Below are 19,111 nucleotides of genomic sequence, written 5' to 3'. Positions count from 1 at the left end.
TCCATATTGATTCTAATGTAATGTATTTAACAATTTAGACAATAAGATTTGCATGATTAATAATTACTAAATGATGACCGATTTTTTTTTGATAACGCCATCTTGTTGTGTCTTTAAAGCGGTTAGTTGCCCTCAATTAAGAAAAATAGTATTATTATTCGCCAATAGATGTCGGGAAGAGTTTATTATTGAAAACACGAATAAAACAACATTTTCTGAAAATAAATCGTAGCTAGATCGATTTATCGCCCCCGAAATCGAATGTATACTAAATTTTATGAAAATCGTTGGAGCCGTTCCGAAATTCAGATATATATATATATACAAGATTGCTCGTTTAAAGGTATAAGATAAGACACTATTACAGTTTCTACTGGTAACAGGGTGCATCGTACGCTTTGTACCACTGTCCGGCCTATTACCTACTGTTGTGAAGCAGTCTTGCGTTTCAGTTTGAAGGAGGGTGAGCTGATAGCCAATACAATTTAAATTTCTACCTCAAGTAACGAGATGGGTGACAGAGTTCCGGTAACTCATTAACATTACGTAAGCCGTGGACTTATTGGTGCATTAATACAATAATAGAAAATCTAACTGAAGACACTGGAACATTAACATACACAAGTCAGTACAAAAGTGATTTTGGTGTAGGAGATTCGACTTTATCGTTGTGATATTGAGAAATAGTCTTGTAAATAAGAAACGATGCGAGTATGACAAAGACAATGATAGCATACAAAACATAACGCACAAAGTAAATGCAAACACAGGCGACTTGAACTTGAACTTGAACATAATATAGTAAATAAAACTTACCAAATGTTGTTTGAGTAGATCCTTGCAAAATTAAAAAGATAATTAATGAACAATCACTACAAAATAATATACAATAAAAATCTATTTATTTTCAACCCTATGTACTTACCAAACGATCCTGTAGACACCGACAAGATGCTCAGAAGAGACATGAAAATACAATTACATTAAAAATGCTAACGTAAATAATACATCTAATCAAGGATAACTGTACTATCTAAATCTTATATACTCTGAACACAAAATACTTTAAGCTAGATAATATATATTACGAACAAAGTTATAACGTTGATTTAATTGTGTTCTAAGCTTCTAACTTTATTTAACAATAGTGCATTTATTAACAACAACCCTATTTAACAGTAAAAAAACAGATATATTGCCGCTCGGTTGTTATACCTGCGTGAGTATGGCCGTGTTTAGTAATTCCTCGGCTTCCCTAAAGTGCTTGGTGATGTCGGCGTTGGGATGGAAACCGAAGACGCCGGGCGGCGTCGCCACGGGCAGCGACTTGGCGAACGTAATGAAATCCCCGTGCTCGCGGAGATTCGGTATGTAATATACGCCTACACGAATATATTATACAGCGCAAATAGAACTCAATTGTATATCAACGCTTGAAAAGCAAACGTCACTAAGCGACAATAACTGCTTTGTACATAGGTAAATGATAGGCAATAACCGTATTCGATGCGCAAAAAAAAGATATTTCTAGGTCTATTAAAATTCATCATTTCAATCCTACAGCTTACATCCTAGATTCGTTGAAATAGAATTTTTTTCAGGTATTTCAACTTTAAATTAGTCTACTGTAAAGTTCACACATTGTCGCTTAGTCACGTTTGCCTTTCAAGCGTCGATATATATTATTATGTTTTGAAACGACTTGCGTTTGTAACTAACTTGTAATATCAATGTTGACTATTCCATTACAAAGCCTCATGAGTTTTGAATGTTGTTACCGTAAAAGCTTAAATGCACAGAATTAATGGAGAAATATTTTTTGAAAACTAGCTTATTAGAGAGTTAATTATGGCATCGGTATATTATAGCGGATTATCGTCGCTGTCAAACCAAAACCTGCTATGTGCAAAAACTCTATTTTGAATTAACGAGTAAAAACATTTTCGTATAAAATTTTATATGAAGGTGAATTTTTAAGAACTATATCAAATGAAAGTTATAGATAAATATTAAAGCTATAGACACATAACAGTTTTTTTATACGGTAGATAGGGCTGTGAACTATACGAAAAGGTCAAAAAGTAAAAATCTCAAAAAGTGCACATAGCAGATTTTGGCTTGACAACGACGTTATGTTAAGTAGCTAATTAAAAATTATGTTACCCTAGTTATTCAAAAATATAAATCCGCTATTAGATTTAAAAACGAGCAATCGAACCCTGTGACGCATTTACATTTAACATCAATCTTAAGATATGTTTTTGAAAACCAGCTATTGATTATTCTTACCGCTAGGATCCAATGGGTATTTTTCATCGCCAATAGCCAGAGGATTGTAAAACTTGGACAATATAGTATTGAGACAACGTCTGTCCCAGTCATCTGTGACCCTCCCTCCGTAGTTACACTCTCCGGTTAAATAGCGCAACGCCACGAATTGAACGTCCTGTTCGTAACGTCACATTTCGTTTCAAATTGCCAAATTCTGCTGACTTATAATATGAGGGCTGTGAATTTCCTCTGTGTGCCAGTACAGCATCATCCCACCTCTTCTCGTGAACGTCGTTAGCACAGCAATTGAAGACATGAGTAGATGAAGGGGATATGATACAATTTGTTAATTTTGAGAAAACTGGTAACAAATTTTTGTTAAATATACTTTTTCTTCATACAAACTCTTACATCACATGCAATTTCTAAAAATAGCATTTAAGCTCGGAGTTTTAAGGTCTAATATGGTTTATAGGCACATAACACTTTCATGCAATGTAAAAACTCAAGAATCCTAATAATGGTACTTAATCCCTTCATCCACTCATGTCTGAAGACATTAGGAATGGGTAGCTGCACTATTCAAGTATTATGGAAGCCTACTGCTATTCGGTTTACTGATACAATAAATAAACGCGCGTACGGACACAGCTACCGCTGCTCTAACAATTTCTGCCGCGAATTCCAAATTTGCGCACAGCCATTAAACAATACAATTTTGGATTTCGACCTCATACACCTTAATAAGGGTGGTGGCATTCACATTACGGCGAACCCAAAGCCAAAGATAATAGAGTAAGGAGTATAAAAAAAAAAAAACAAGAAAAGAAATACCCTTAAATAGCAAATCGAACTAACAATTAATTTAATTATTTTTTTTGAGTCTGTTGATACTTAATGGTTAGGTTAATGGTATTAGAACGAAGACACATAATCATTGTATTGCCATCGGACGTTCTGAAATCAGCGAAAATTACATTCAAGAATTTCGTTACAAACAAACAAACATACCTACATACATACCATGTTATAAAAAGCGTGTTAAAAAGCACATTAGATGGTTACGACTATTATGAAGATCTTACAATATAAAGATTTGTGGTTGTTTGCTCCATTGAATGTAGAACAGAGCTCCCATTGTCCAGATTGGACAAGTACATCTGTTCTTAGATTTTCTTAAAGTACGTTCAGCAATTAATAATCTATTGATATTGACAAATAACACGAGCAATAGTTGTGTTCAATGATTAATAGTTAACAAATGATTACCTCGTATTCATTGAGGAACATGTATAGCTGTGTGACACTTATCCTAAGATCGGTTTCGTTGAATTCGTATCGTATGTTCCAGCCCAGGGGCCCGAACTGCCTCCGCTCCTGTACCACGGCGTGGAAGAAGCACAACGCGAAGAGCAGCTTCTTGAAGTTCTCCGGTTGCTTGTTGCCCTCGAACCATTCCGGGTCATTGATCGGATCGCTTTGGTAAGACCGAGCTACGTTCGCCCTGAGACCTGCAGAGTCGCAATAGTACTTTGCAGTTTTCGTACCAAACTCCAAACTGAGGATTTTCACATGCGCCACATATGTATTTCTGATATAATAGGTTGGGGAAAAAGTCTTTACTCATTATAGTATGTATGTAATTGTAATAAAAATCTCTTTGGCTATACTATTTGTATCTGGCTGGTTTTGGTATCATTAAGTTTAAATTTTAAAGAATACAATTCCAAATTCACAAAAGGTAAAAAAAATGCAAGCCGCGAAAAAAATTGCGATTTTTATGGCCCTGGTCTCAGTATAGTTACAACGGCTGTTCCACCCTTCAAACCGAAACGCATTACTGCTTCACGGCAGAAATAAGGAGCGCGATGTTACCAACCCGTGCGGACTCACAAGAGGTCCTACCACCAGTAAAGTCGACGAAACAGCGAGTTAATTGAAAGCACAAACCCATAGAAAAGATCATGAGTTCGTAATTCAAATTATGATCAAAAGTAGATTTGTCGGTCTATGACATTAACGAAATCGGAATAGAGCAGCAAAAACAAAAAAAAGGCACTCTGTTAAACGTGTGAGTCCGGTATAAATCTGTATAAAAAATTGGCTGTACCTTGGGGTGGTTCATTGGTCATTTTCACCCCGTTCTGCAGCACGTAAACAGGAAAATGATCAGCGGGATATGACGTCAGCCACAGTCTGAAGTCTGGATGCGTCGAATCTGGAGTGAAACCTTCACATATCTGGGAAAATAAAATTGTTGTTTCTTCTGTCGGTACGTACGCGGTATGTGATATATTGGTAAACAATAGGAATGCACTAAGTGCTAACCACTTAGTGCATTAACATGCCGATCTCATTGGGGAATGCTTCGGGGAAAGTTGGCCCAAAAAAAATAAAATCTATATGGTACAAAATACCTTTTCGAGCATTGGCATCCAACTTTTGGCCAAATGACAGTTTTGCAGCACGACCCACGTCCCGCTGCGGACGCCTTCTTCGATCAACCTCACGGCTATTGGACCCTGACCTTGACCCAAAGATAACGAAAACAATCTAGAAGACCCAAAACCCTGGAAAAAATCAAAACGAATTCCACGATGAAGGAACAGGACCATGTAATCAGAACAATTATATTAATGGGTAATTACGGTAATATCATGCTTTGTCTTTGTAAATTGTGCTTTCTTGTATGAGGGGGACAGAGATAACTGTTATTCTAATAAATTTAATAAATTAAAATTAAACTTAAGATTTCAACTTCATGTCTTCAATGTCAAGGTATGCAGTTTTTTTTTTCCTATCTAAGCTGAGAGCCTTGAGAGGATATTTCAGCGTAACCTTAACTAGTAGGTGAGCTCACGGGGCTCGAACCTGACGACGTTGCTAACACGAACCCTAGCAAGAGCAGTGCTTCGCAGAATCTACCACCGGATCGGAAACGCGACCCACTGAGAAGATCCGGTGAGAAACTCAGTGGGCTGTGTCTGAGGGTTAAGGTATGCAGTAGCATTCACATCTAGCTAGCTATATGAACTCTAGCTACCGTATGAGGCGTAAACTTGCTGTGCTCCTATGTCACGTTAATGTGTTAATAAAAAAAAAACGCGTTATAAAACTTTTGAGACGTACTTGGTCATCAGCAAATTTCAAGAGCGTCCCCATTGGATCCGAGCCCGGAGTCAGTACGAAGAGGAGGGGTATGCAGCAGTGGGAGTCCGCGTACGACGAGGGCAAGTCGAATAGGGGAGGCTCCACGAACTGGCGACCCATCTCGCCTGGAAACAACAACTCTCAGACGTTGACCGTGAAGCCTGATAGTGAATTTCATAAAGCACGCCAACAAAACCAATAAGTTGAATAATCACAATTTAATTTTTTTTTAATTCACTGTTAGCGGCAATATATAGGAGAATCATAAAAAAATATTTGACTATCGACCGCGATCCCAAAATTATTTAATAATTAAAACTTCGAAAAAATCTTTGTAAAAAAAAATCCAACTAAATCCGACTTTATGCTTAATCGGGCTTTTGAAGACAGTGAAAATGACATTCAAGAATTTCGTTACAAACAAACAAACATACCTAGATACATACCATGTTATAAAAAGCGTGTTAAGGTTAAATAATAGGTAAAATAGCACATTAGATGGTTTCGACCATTATGAAGATCTTACAATATAAAGATTTGTAATCATTTGCTCCAGTAAATTTAGAACAGAGCTCCCATGTCGAGATTGGACAAGTACAACTGTTCTTAGATTTTCTTAAAGTGCTTTTTCAGCAATTAATAATCTATTCATATTGATAATAAAATGAAAATTAAATTGAAATTCCAAATATCCAAATATTAGTTCATAAGAGCTCACGAACCTTCGACAAAATTCTGCACTGCCGGAACCATCATGTCTAAACGCATACAACGAAGGACCATCATTTTCTGTAAAAAAATACCCACTAAAATATTACGCAATAAGCATACGCAAGATAACAGGGCTGTGGGATGTGCATGTCCAGTTGAATGCATTAAGCCACCCGACAACAGACCCTCACAATAATACTTACACACTTTTATTAATTTTGCGAATTTGATTATTAAACGATATTATTCCTTTATCGTACGAGTCGCAATTTTTTCCCCTACCTAATCGTTGGTTTAGGGGGCCCACCTAAGGGGCTATTCCAACTTCACACGGACCGGTAGGTGAACTCACGGGCTCAATCTGAGAGAATTGCTAATACTGGCCCTAGCAAGAGCAGTGCTTCGCTGAATCTACTACAGGATCGGAATCGCGACCCACTGAGTAGATTCAGCGAGAAACTCAATGGGTTGACAAGTCGCTAGTGCACACGCGTTATGCACGTATCAAATTAGAAAAAAAATTAATTGTCATAGGATTTGAACACACTAGTTGTATCATTTGACACGAAAACACCGGTATTGTCTGTTTACTGTGTTTGATCTATGGTTAGTAGCTTCGAATGGTTATGCTAGCTTTAGTGGACGTGTATATGGATGACCCAGACTGAAATCGCTTCTAATGATACACTATTAAAACAAATTGATTAAATTTACAAAGTTTCGCTATTAAGAATACCTAACATTTTAAGGTCCCAAGATAGTTATTCAATAACAGCTAGATGTGCTACGGCGATACAAAACTAATATACATGATATGGGATAATTCTAACCTCAAACTTGCTGAGCTTGGCGTCCCAAGGGTCCGGCAGTGGTTGGTTGTGCGGGTCGCCGGAACTACAGTACGTCTCCCAGACAGGTATATTTTGCATAAAATGATCCAAAATACCACGAAAAACGTCTAGTTCATTCAACCTATATTGGATATGAAGCAGATGACAATACACGTAGCGTCTTAATTTAAAATTACACGTATGAAGGGAGCGGAGTTTTTAAACAGCTGTTTATTGTGTGACAAAATAAAATGTATGGACAAACACAAGTAAATGAATTGCTCATCGATAAAAAAGCTAGTCAAGTGTGTTCCGGACTAGGCAACTGTAGTCGAGAGGAATGTAGAACATTTAGGGCTTAGAACGGCTTAGAAAAGCTATACTTTTAGACGCACACTTTTAGTTCTAGTAGACCCTTTATGGAAGCAATTGGGGGTCCTAAACTTGCACACTCGACTAGTGCTCTTATGAGGCCATATATGTCATTTAATTGTTACAATGCCTTAAGTATTACAATATTGATTTCCATTTACGACTTGGACGAAATCGCTAGAACATATCGCCATTCATCATCATCATCATCTCAGCCTAGTAGGCAGCGGCTTGGCTCTGCCTCTGGCATTGCTGAAGTCCATGGGCGACGGTAACCACTTACCATCAGGTAGGCCGTATGCTCGTCTGCCTACAAAGGCATTAAAAAAAGCCTGTCTACTCCACTGCTGAACATAGTCTCTCCAACTGATGTCCAGTGCGGCCGGTCCGTTGCCACATGCATGCAACGTGACCCAGCAATTTTCACCAGGTCGTCAGTCCATCTGGTATGTGGCCATCCAACCATCATTACATCTTGTATTATCAGAAGTCCAACGAAACCGGAATGTAGAACGTTTCATAATGATTACATAATTACACAATGAATATACCCACCCATTAAATTCAGTCCAATTCTGCGGAGAGAGGAAAGCGACCGGCTTTGGTGGTACGTTCCGAGGTTGAGCGCCCCCCATTAAGAACAGCACCGAATTTTGGTCCAAACGACCTTCCGCCACCATTATCGTTATCGTTAGTAGCAATGAAAATACTAACTTATCCTGAAATTTAATTTCCAATTTAGCGTTCGTTCACCCCAATTATGAGGCTTAAGTTAATACAGCTACCAACAAAATATGATATCCATTACACGCTGTCTGATTGTGTTCTTATCGATTAATTAGATGGGTTTGAGACAAGATATTTCCTGTAACTTGAAATTTTATCACGAATACTCATCGCTATCCATTACCAGTGTAGTACTGAATAGATTTGACTGAAATTCAATTCGCTTCCTTTAGATATCTCATCTACCAAAAATAATAATTAAACCAACATTATATGATACAAATATATAGATATATGTGATCATAATTACATAATAATATGACTTTTTCTCGACTACATGGCTGGATCCTGGCTACAAGGTTAACTTAACAAAAAAATTAAAGAAACCTTCACATTAATTAAAACATCTTGGCGATAACAGCCCCCAAAAGGCACGCCAGACAAATGTACGGTCGTAAACCTAAAAGATATCAAACTTCGACATATATGTACATAGATATGGAGCGATTTAGATAGAAAGTAAGCAAAGTAACATTTCACCTTTTCAAATAGACTCCTGCAAATGTTTGCGTAAAGTGAATATGTGAAATAGGCGCGCAATATGCCGAGCCTCTCCGGTATGTCGTCAACCTTCTCTGTGTTGTCAATAGCGCCCGTGAACAGCCCCTCGAACCATCCCAACGAGTACTGATACATCGGGTCGATGTTCGCGAGAGACGCTTGACACGAAACGCAAAGATACATTTAAAAACTGGCAACGTTATTTGAAACATTTTGATCGGTAACTTAATTGGTAAAGGGTTGTTTATACGTGACTGTGTTATCGGATGTACATTGATATTATTGTCTGTGTCGTCAAATATACACCAAAAGCTAAGCCTCTCGATATAAATAAAACTTTTTTTTTTTTGTTACAAATTAAATATTTATGTGCGTTAGTAGACTATTTTGGTTTTCTAGCAAATTATCGCTGTTTCATTTATTTTTATATAGTGATTGCTTTATAGCCATCCCCATAACGATGTTGTTGTACTAATTAATATCACTTCATAGTCTCCAAATGTGACAAAGGCACCGTGTCTTAGCACAGGGGGCTATCTGTGTGTCTTAGAGATTGAAACTTACGAAGCCACCATAAATGAAATTCTCACTAATCTTGGTCAATTGGAAAAATAATTTGAAATGTTAAAATGGCGGCAACAGATTCCCAACGAAAATATCAAAATATATGTATTTTAGATTCAATAAAGTACCTACCTATAAGGAAGAACAGGTTAGTAGAATGCACAGCGATGGGAACGTAATCGTCTCGAGCTGTGTCTATGGCTTTCTCCGTCACCGTCGCTACCTCCTGCTTCTCTTTGATTTCGTTCGACGTGTCTTTCGCTGAATTCAAAATCTATAAAACAAAGTCGCGGATTGAACGAAATAGACGTGCAGATTACAATTCATTTGTTCATTGGTTCCCTCTTTCATATCAATTGCTAGACCTCTACTGTTCAAAAAAATCCCCTAAAAGTCGACAGTTATTGAGTACTGCTCATTGTTCGTTCCATTGGTTTGTGACAGCATAGTCATTATACTTTCTACCCAAAATCATTTTTAAAGTGCAAGCAGTAATAGTTTTACCATAAGTCATACTTGCTCACATTTATTTTTAAAATCTGTATTAAAACAACATTATAGGTATATTTTGCTAATGCATTTGCTAAAGTTGGCAGCTCGGTGACGGCACGTTTTGACATCTTCACAAGCTAAATTATGAAAGTTGGGATAGCCGTTATACAAAATCTAATTAAGTGTTCAAATTCAGATCTCAAGGTGGGTGGTGTCATCCACGTTGTGATTTCCATGGGCATCTGTAAATGCTTATTACCAGGTCGACTGCGAGCTCGTCCACCCATTTCTGCTATATGAATAAATAAATAAAAAGCTACGAAATAGCACCTGAACAGCTTCTTCGTCTTCTAACAAATGTTCTGACGTGGACAACACATTCAAAATCTTCTTCTCTATTTCCTGCAACAGTCTTCTGTGTTCGGCGCCTTGCGTTGTGAGGTCTGATTTAGCTTGCTGCAAGTCCGGTCTCTCTCTAGCCACCACGCGAGCCAGCAACTGAGCTTGCAAGCCGTCTTTTGCCAACATAAAGTTAACTAAAGTAACTCGAACACCTACTTCTGGCAGATAATGCGGATTGGCTAGCTTCGTACTTATATATAATCTACAAAAAAAAACACTCATAACAGCCGGTGCTAAACTCGAGATATTACGTGCAATAAAACAAATTGAACGCACTTAAAATCTTTACTATACTCCACGATAGTATCGCCGATTTTGATACAAAGTGCACCTCCTTGTCTAAACGTCTGCTGTTGTAAGAGAGGTTCAAGCATTGGATCTAATTCTTCCAGAACATTCTCCAACAAGACCTTAAACAACGGATTTTGAATTTAATTTAGGAATATCGCAGAATGTAACCTAAACGAATCAATGATACCGGTTGTCCGAATTGCACCGCATTTTCTAAAACACGTCCAAGATCGGCTTGTGTCATTCGCACGACGCAAAGATTATTAGGTTTCTCCATATTTTTGATCCAACGGTTGGCTTGGCCTTGTGGGTCGATCATTAAGGGCCAACGGCGAGCAGTCCTACAAACCATACATTTATAAATGAATAAATACAGAAAAAAGAAGAAACTTAAAATAGTCCAGAGATAATTTTACATTATAATGATGGCACTCTCAACACTGAAGTCATCAGAAGGCAAACCATCAATATTCCATTGTTGTATAGTAACCGGTTCACCAAGGGATTTGATAAGACTATAGTTCAGTGTGCACACAATGCCACAGTTGTGACATGCTTGGGCCCATTTCTTCACCTGAAAGGCTTAACGTTATTAAGCATGTCTTAAAATCGCATCTAGGTATTGTAAGGACTTGTTTATTTACCTGTCCGTTTCTAAACGTAGCAGTGAATGGCCCGAGGTAAGCAATTATTCCAGCAGCTATCAATATATCACCTGTAAGTGAATTATAAGTTTCCCGAAGAGACTGTGCGATTTGTGTCCATCGAGTCTTTTCCCCACCAAGACCCGAAATAAGCATCTCGGCTCGCTTCAGTTTGTTACTACAATCCATTACTTCGTCGTCCAACAACTTTTGCTGACGGCTTTGCTGTGCTAATGCATCTTCTAGCTTGGCCAGTTTATTTTGTACCTATGTAAAATTAAAAGTGAGTCGATTTTCAAGGTTTTTGTTCAGAACTTTCATTTGAGCCTCCAGTGTTTTACTTTTAATACAGATTCACCCAAGACAAATTAATATAAAGAAAACTATTCAAAAGCCTACCTCTTTCAATTGCGCTTGTTTGATAGCTAAAGCTGCCATAGCTTTGTCATAAACAGCTTGTGCTGCAGCAAGTCTTTGTTTTTTAGGTGCTACGACTTTTGCAACTTTATCATACTTTGTCATTGCAATCACCCATTTACACATACCTTTAAAATCGAAGAAATTTATTTATTGTTACTGTTCATTTCTATCTTAATATAAGTATTAAGTTAATATAGGTTACGTATATGTGAGGCTAAATCTTGCACTTTACGGACTCATGTTTTATAAGCTTTTGATATATATATATATATATGTAGTGACATTAAATATTACCGTTTACACCTTTATCTAAAAGACACAAAAGCATTCTCGAAGTTTGAACTTAATTATTAATTATTGTAGTATTTGATTTCGACAAATTGTTAGCAGGCTTGTCATAATGACACAATTCATGTGGTACTTGATATACTCATAGCTGTACGTAAGTGCATTGAGCCTAAGCCATAAATCATATGACAATTTTCTAAGTACTTTATAAGGCATTTAAAGTACTTTACACATTACGGTAGCCAGCGGCTTGGCTCTGCCCCTGGCATTACTGAAGTCAATGGGCGACGGTAACCATTCACCATCAGGTGGGCCGTATGCTCCCTGCCTAAAAGGGTATTTTTTTTTTTTAAAACACGATAACAATGAATTCTGTACCTTCAGCCGCAACAGAAACAGCCCTTATCTTCTCAGGGACGAACCCGTCGTCCTGCATCACGGTCGTCATCAACTTTTTCATAACCGCAGGATTTATGTTATCTTTATCATAGTTTTGCAATGATTCAAGAAATTTGATGTCGTTGAGTAACTTTTTAGAAGGTCCCCAGTAATCCTCTATGGTGCCGACACCAGATGGGTTGGGTATTTTATCGGGTTTAACTTCCTGGTAAGCAAAAATAGACTGAAATACGAGACTCGACGAGTCTAAATTTACTTAAAATAAAAAATTTGAATCTCTATATATATTAATTATATTTAAATAAACGGCAGAGCTTTGTGTTTTGTTCTAAATGTTATTTTAATAGTGCTATGAAAAATTTAGTAAATATACATACCGGATCATCCTTTAGCATGCAAGAAAAACGTTATTCCATAATTACTTTTTACAAATTATTTTTGTTGTTATTACACTTACAAATATTCATAACATTATTTCATACAAAAATTCACAAAGTAAAATATTTAATCGAATAATTCAACCACAATACCTTTAGTATACAGATAGCTTCCATCACAAGCTTGATGCCTCTAGGTGGACTTTTCATCGTCTTAATGAAGGTGATATCTTGTGGTGTCAGGGTATCTAGTGCAGCTAGAGCCACATTCAGAATTGGCATTGCTTCAGCCAAGTCTGCATCGCACTCGTCTTTTATACCTTGAGCTTCTTTGGCCTTTTTAAAAAGAAATATACCATACATCTTAGACTTTTATTCTCCTACCACAGTGTATTCTTTCAACTATAGTATTGCTCAACTACAGAAACTCCGGATTATTGAACAATTAATAAGAGAAGTTAATTACTTGTTCTTCAGCAGCAGCCTGGTCTGCTAAAACTTCTGCTTCTACAAGCGCTACTCCTTCCTTTTCTTTCTCCACTTTAGCAGTGGTTTCAGCTACTGCCGCCGCACCAGCGGCCAGCTTTGGTTGTAGCACTTCCAGTGCTTGCTGCAGTGCCGCCACTGACTTTGCTGCTATCGCAAGCTGATCTAATCCGGTTATGTACCGCTTTTCACTAGTTAGGAGCTCTCTGAGAAATCAATGGAATAATTAAAACCCTTATACCCTTCAATATAGTACATATTTTATACTTAAAAAAATATAAAACATATCACTTGAATTTGGAAATTTAACGATTTTGTGGCCAAAATCCTTAAGTGTATTTTAATCAGATATTTTCAAAAGAGAAAACATTTTTTTCAATGTAATGTAATTATGATAGTTACCTGTACCAGTAAATTTCAAGTATTTATCATTTAAGAGGAAATAAAGTGAATTAATTACTCACGTTCGTTTTTTACTAAGCAATGACTTGAACATATTGATCAGTTCTAGGTAGGCTGTAGGGGTCACATAGTTGTATCTCTTTAGGCGGAGCAGGAACTGTCGAGATAGTTCCTGCGTGTCTGTATGGAACACTTGACATAATTTAATGGCAGTGTCGCGTTCCAAGTCGGTCAACTCTACGTCTTTTAGGAAACGAGTTGCGACCGCTAGTAGCGCATCTGGGGGCCATTCCTGTTCAATAACGGAACATTCGATAAATCATATAGATAATAGAGGTAGAATACGTAACCAAGGCGGGCCAAAGTTGTAATGGCCAAAATGATAATAGGTACCAAGTTTTTTTTTATTAATGGTTTTCTTGATGGACATATTTTAAGCCGACTTGGCTTGGTACAATCAATTTACCTATCTCTGGCCTAAAGCAATGCATTCTGGTTTGAAGAATGAGGCAGCCGTTATTACCATACAATCGAGAGTTAGACTTCCTGGGCTCCGGCAATCCTTTAACACTAGGCAGACCATAAGCTCGTTCAGCCGTCTGTATAATAAAAGAAAAAGTCTAGAGCGATGCGACAAAAAATCAAACTCTCGAAATTTATAAACCTACATAATTACTGTCAGTAAGACGTATTGTGTGTCCGTGCGGGTAGCGTGGTAGAGTCAGCTATACGGGATATTATGTTACGTCACAAACTTACGAAAAACATGTTTACAAACCACATACGCACGGAACGTATCGAATACTATCTTTTACAATGAATATAGACTAGTAGAGAAGCCTTATTGGTAGGATATTTGTGATACCTGAAACCAGTCAATAGTACAGCAGTTAACGAGAGACGGGAACTTCCGGATCCGCGTCCTCAGCGACGTGCCAGCGGGTGACATAGCGAGCACGATGTGGAGCTGATCCCTAACTATTGATACAAAGTACGCGTACAATGCAGTCGGGCTGCCGTCGGTCTGTAGAGACTTGTCTCTTTGCCGATCGATCTAAAAGTCACAAAAAGTTTATAAGCCGTTGGCGTTTAATAAGCTTGCTGGAAAAAAAATCGTCACATTTTAAATACACTTAACATTTCTAACATTTTACCTAACATGAACGCCTAAAGAGGAAAGTCTTGCCTGAATAATGCGTAATATAAATAATAAACTAAGTAAGGACAGTTCTCCAGGCAGAGACTTGTCTATGACCCTGACATTGCTAAAGTCCAAGAGCGAGGGTGGCCATTCACAATTAAGGAAGCCAAAGGAGGCACAACTTCCTACAGTTGCATAAAAAAAATTTACCACATACGAAATAGCTTTAAGTAAACATACCACACGCATCTTTTCACACAATTCTGCTTTTTCGTCAGCGCCAAATATGTTTGGGACTTCTCCTGAATTTAACATATTATTTACATCTTCTAAGAATCCTTCTTCCTTGATCTGAAATTATATTGAGTATAATCTATATAGAAACATTTAAAGAAAAGCAGCCAGTACAATATTCTTTATTTGCTTGTTTTTGTTTCACAACTATTAACTATTGATAACATAAAATTTTGAAGTGTCCTTCCATGACTGTGGTTGAATTTCCATCACTGGTGGTAAACTAGTGTTACGCCCTGGGGTTCAGCATAAATAAAAAAATTCAGCGAAATATACTTGAAAACTCTATTTAATATTTATGACACCTGAGATAGGCTTCAATATGGCAATTCACTTCTTTCGCTTTTTAATAAAACTAATGACTATAAGCCTTCATGTCATATTTGCAATGCTTTTATAGTCGACACGACATGTTTCCAATTTTCTAGAACATTTCTGATATTATTAGACATTTTGATATCCGTTCTCCCTACTTGGCAACAGCAACTCGCACCATCAAAACACTTGTCGAACGTTCGCGATACTACTAATTGTTTTGATAATTGACATGAGATAATATTACTTTTACCGACATAATACGTATTTTATTAAATTTCTACATCTGACACCTTTCTGCCTATGCCTCATTTTTAGAACCCGTTAGAAATTAACATTAACTTGTAAATTTACATTAACTTGTAAATTTCTTCTTACTATTTCTACACACCATAAATATCTATAAGATGAATCCTTAACTTATTTTTATGATTTACTATAATATCCTATTCTGATTTGGCAATTAGATTACTCCCATTTAGGATAAAGGGTTAAGAATGTAAGCCTAGATGGAAAATCCAAAGATAATTGTCTCGAGGACAAAGTATCTGTATCATACAGACTGTAGTAAAGCTAAAGCCAAATTCTAAGCAATTGCATAATCAACATAGAATTCCACTTCAGGACATAGGCTTCTTCCCAACGTGCTCACTAATGATGGGTCATGGGCTGCTGCATCCAGCGGGAGTCTATACTTAATTTGTCATTATTGTCATAGATACCTGAGATTCGATGAAAAGGAAGACCATATGTAATTCTGGAGTACTCGATTTCCTTAACAGGGTTTTTAAGTCTTCTCTCCACTCAGTTTTGCCATAAGTACGACTCATTTCCACCTTTAATTATACAAATGCCTTAAAAATGCAAAACATTGGTAATTTGCAAAAATTTGGCCATTGCCTAGGTCAGGTTTTAGGCTTAATTACATTAGAAAAACAGTGCTCCTATCCATTACCCCTAAATGTGGAATTTAGATGATTTAGAGCGAGATTAATGTAGGAACATTGATCGAGGATACTATTACTGCGGACGGGTTATGACAGGGGTCACCAATTAGTTTCGCTCGAGGTCCGTTCTAAGAAATGAAATGAGCTTCGCAGTCTGCAATACATTTTATAGAAAAAATATTTATCAAACAAATGTAGTGACAGAAATAATAAAGGTATTTTTTACAAATCATAAATTCAAATAAGAAAAATGTCATTTTTGTTTCCGACTATCTATCTGAAGCTTGAAGCAAAATTGGTGCAAGCTATTGACATAAAATTCTGGGAAGGTTCATCAATAAGTCGACACCAAAATTTATTCTTAATGAAGTTCATCTTCGAAAATGCTGTTTCACAAAGTAAAGTAAAAAAAAGCAATTTTTTGTAGTTCTGGGTATTTATTACCACACAAATTTTTTATCCAGAACTTTTCACTGGAAACTTTCGTACTATGTAGTGCAAGTTGCTGTGTTCTCGCGGTTCGCACAAAATGGGTCGACCCCTAGACTATGACATAGTGGCGTAAGGAAGGGGACGTTATAATCGTACGCCATGTTTCAGATTTTTTTCTTATAGCTAAAACAATAACCAAACACTTTTCCACCATCAAAATCACATATAAGTAGAGAGTGAACAAAGGAAATAAAAAGAGAAATTCAGAAATTTAAGTTTATACAAAAAAACAAAAGCAACACAATACGCACATATTATTGTGTACACCAACTTACACTATAGCACTTAATCTCATCGGACTAAATCACCCTATAAATATTCCAAAATAGCTTTTCTATATGCTATAAGTGACAAACAAAACATGTCAGCCTTAGAGAACTTAGTATCATACAAACCTACAAGATCTACGGACAAAAGAGTTAGAAGCATATTTCGTAATTTAAGGAATAACATCGTGTAATAAAAATCAAACCCGCAAAATTATAATTTGCGTAATTACTGGTTGTAGGACATCTTGTGATTGTGAGTCCGCGCGGATAGTTACCACCACCCTGCCTATTTCTGCCGTGAAGCAGTAATGCGTTTCAGTTTGAAGGGTGGGGCAGCCGTTGTAACTATACTGAGATCTTAAAACTTATATCTCAAGGTGGGTGGCGCATTTACGTTGTAGATGTCTATAGGCTCCGGGAACCACTTAACACCAGATGGGCTGTGGGCTCGTCCAACCATCTGAGTAATAAAAAAATACATGTGTGCAATTCACACGTGGTAGAAGTGAAACCTTCCAAAATTAAAATGCAATTATCCTAAACGTCTTAAGTATATGTAAAATTTTATCATTAGTAAATAATTGTAAGGTAGCGAACTCTGTGAATTGATATTTTAATTTCACGTATAATCCTAAATTAAAATTCACTACAAGAGCTTTCATACACACGCTAGTATTAAAAAATCTCACAGATGGCGCTGTATTAAATAGTATGTATATTTCTGTCTCATTCTTTGCTGGCTTCATCTTACACATTTTTGTATTTGTGTCTCTTACCTGTCGTTTTTTCTGTTGCATCCGGTTTGAAATCACAACGATTCTAAAGAAGTTTTCACTTCAATAAAAAAAAATCTTGAAATGTACCTGAAAGAGGTCGTACTCGTTGATATGTGCAGCTAATCTCGTCAGGGACTGCCTGCCCGACCCTCCGAGCCCCACCAGTAGCGCGTGGGAACGTGGCTGAGTCAACACCCGACAAATGCGGGATACATGCTCAATGGCGAACCTAAAAACAACGACAGATTTAAAGAAACGTTACCAAACCAAAAAAAAGTACATACATTATTTGATAGTAGCACATAAGTAGTGTATATACAACTGTACAATAACTCGTGAGATAATTAACTCACTCACCTAAAAAGAACCAAATTCATAGGTTTCTTTGACATATTATTAAATTCGACGAGATATGCATCAACCGTCGAATTAAGATGATCCATGTTCAATGTTTCCATATAAAAACGTGTATCGGCTTTAGGATTTGCGAAATCGCAATAAACCAAACTGCGAAGATGAAGATCAGTAATCTTCTGAAATACACAAGTTAGATACTTTCATATCCAATGTCCATACCATAGATAGTAAAAAGGTTAATTAGTTCAATAGAAACCTTATCTTTTGAATCCTCGAGCAATCTTGACAGCATTTTATCGAAATTATCATTGAGATGTGAGGCTGTCGCTTCCCTGAGACATCCGACCAGCCACTGTCGGTCGCGATCCTCCACTAATCGATCAGAGAATACACGCAAGCACTCGTGGACCCAAAGCCTCTTTATGGACTGAAGATCCGGGGTCACTTCAGGTACCGATAGTAAAACACCCTGAAATTAAATTATGTGTTCAATGAAAAACCATTTGAATATTCATCTACTTTCATTGATAAACGCATCACTTGTGAATTGAGCTGAATTCACCAAATTTTTGTAATTGTCTCAGTCAAAATTATTTTTGAGAAAAAATATGTGGAAAAGTGGTCCTAAGCGTTGACACATTCATCACATGCAACGACTATTACAAGTTTCTTCAGGAATGACAGACATTTTGATTGCACTGGTAGCATTTTGATAGCATTTACACTGGTGGTAGGACCTCTTGTGAGTCCGCACGGGTAGGCACCACCACCCTGCCTATTTCTGCCATGAAGCAGTAATGCGTTTCGGTTCGAAGGGTGGGGCAGCCGCTGTAACTATACTTGAGACCTTAAAACAAGGGTGGCGCACTTACGTTGTACATGTCTATGGGCTCCAGTAACCACTTAACACCAAGTTGGCTGTGAGCTCGTCCACCCATCTAAGCAATAAAATAAATATTTTTTTTTTTAGATCAGTTAATATTATGAATCTCTCAAAGTTCTAGAACTCATGCTTGTTGATTGGTCACGGTTAGCGTTATAATGCTTGTTGCCATACATCATAGTAATTGAGAGTATGTAGTTTATCATAAACTATATTTCCATATGTTTTACCATAATCATTAGAACTAATTC

General features: G+C 37.1%; 1 protein-coding gene across 1 annotated transcript in view; it reads right to left on the bottom strand.

Moving 5' to 3' along the window:
- Dhc36C (Dynein heavy chain at 36C) overlaps positions 1–19,111 on the bottom strand; it is a 62,953-nt gene that overhangs the window by 9,106 nt on the left and 34,736 nt on the right. The window contains exons 41-67 of the mRNA XM_089727113.1: positions 18,234–18,446; positions 17,978–18,153; positions 17,708–17,849; positions 15,859–15,972; positions 14,768–14,878; positions 14,252–14,440; positions 13,449–13,678; positions 12,965–13,190; positions 12,652–12,834; positions 12,101–12,326; positions 11,414–11,559; positions 11,015–11,281; positions 10,787–10,944; positions 10,558–10,711; positions 10,356–10,489; positions 10,008–10,281; positions 9,318–9,459; positions 8,601–8,779; positions 7,890–8,053; positions 6,963–7,104; positions 6,144–6,210; positions 5,401–5,546; positions 4,689–4,841; positions 4,382–4,511; positions 3,541–3,782; positions 2,290–2,446; positions 1,216–1,382 (exon numbers count right to left, since the gene is read on the bottom strand). Of these exons, the coding sequence (XP_089583239.1) occupies positions 1,216–1,382; positions 2,290–2,446; positions 3,541–3,782; positions 4,382–4,511; positions 4,689–4,841; positions 5,401–5,546; positions 6,144–6,210; positions 6,963–7,104; positions 7,890–8,053; positions 8,601–8,779; positions 9,318–9,459; positions 10,008–10,281; positions 10,356–10,489; positions 10,558–10,711; positions 10,787–10,944; positions 11,015–11,281; positions 11,414–11,559; positions 12,101–12,326; positions 12,652–12,834; positions 12,965–13,190; positions 13,449–13,678; positions 14,252–14,440; positions 14,768–14,878; positions 15,859–15,972; positions 17,708–17,849; positions 17,978–18,153; positions 18,234–18,446 (4,632 nt within the window). The remainder of the gene's footprint in view (positions 1–1,215; positions 1,383–2,289; positions 2,447–3,540; positions 3,783–4,381; positions 4,512–4,688; positions 4,842–5,400; positions 5,547–6,143; positions 6,211–6,962; positions 7,105–7,889; positions 8,054–8,600; positions 8,780–9,317; positions 9,460–10,007; positions 10,282–10,355; positions 10,490–10,557; positions 10,712–10,786; positions 10,945–11,014; positions 11,282–11,413; positions 11,560–12,100; positions 12,327–12,651; positions 12,835–12,964; positions 13,191–13,448; positions 13,679–14,251; positions 14,441–14,767; positions 14,879–15,858; positions 15,973–17,707; positions 17,850–17,977; positions 18,154–18,233; positions 18,447–19,111) is intronic.

This window comes from Bombyx mandarina, chromosome 04, assembly GCF_030267445.1.
Source record: "Bombyx mandarina strain Sakado chromosome 04, ASM3026744v2".
Lineage (NCBI taxonomy): Eukaryota > Metazoa > Arthropoda > Insecta > Lepidoptera > Bombycidae > Bombyx > Bombyx mandarina.
This window is presented reverse-complemented; position numbering and strand designations above follow the sequence as displayed.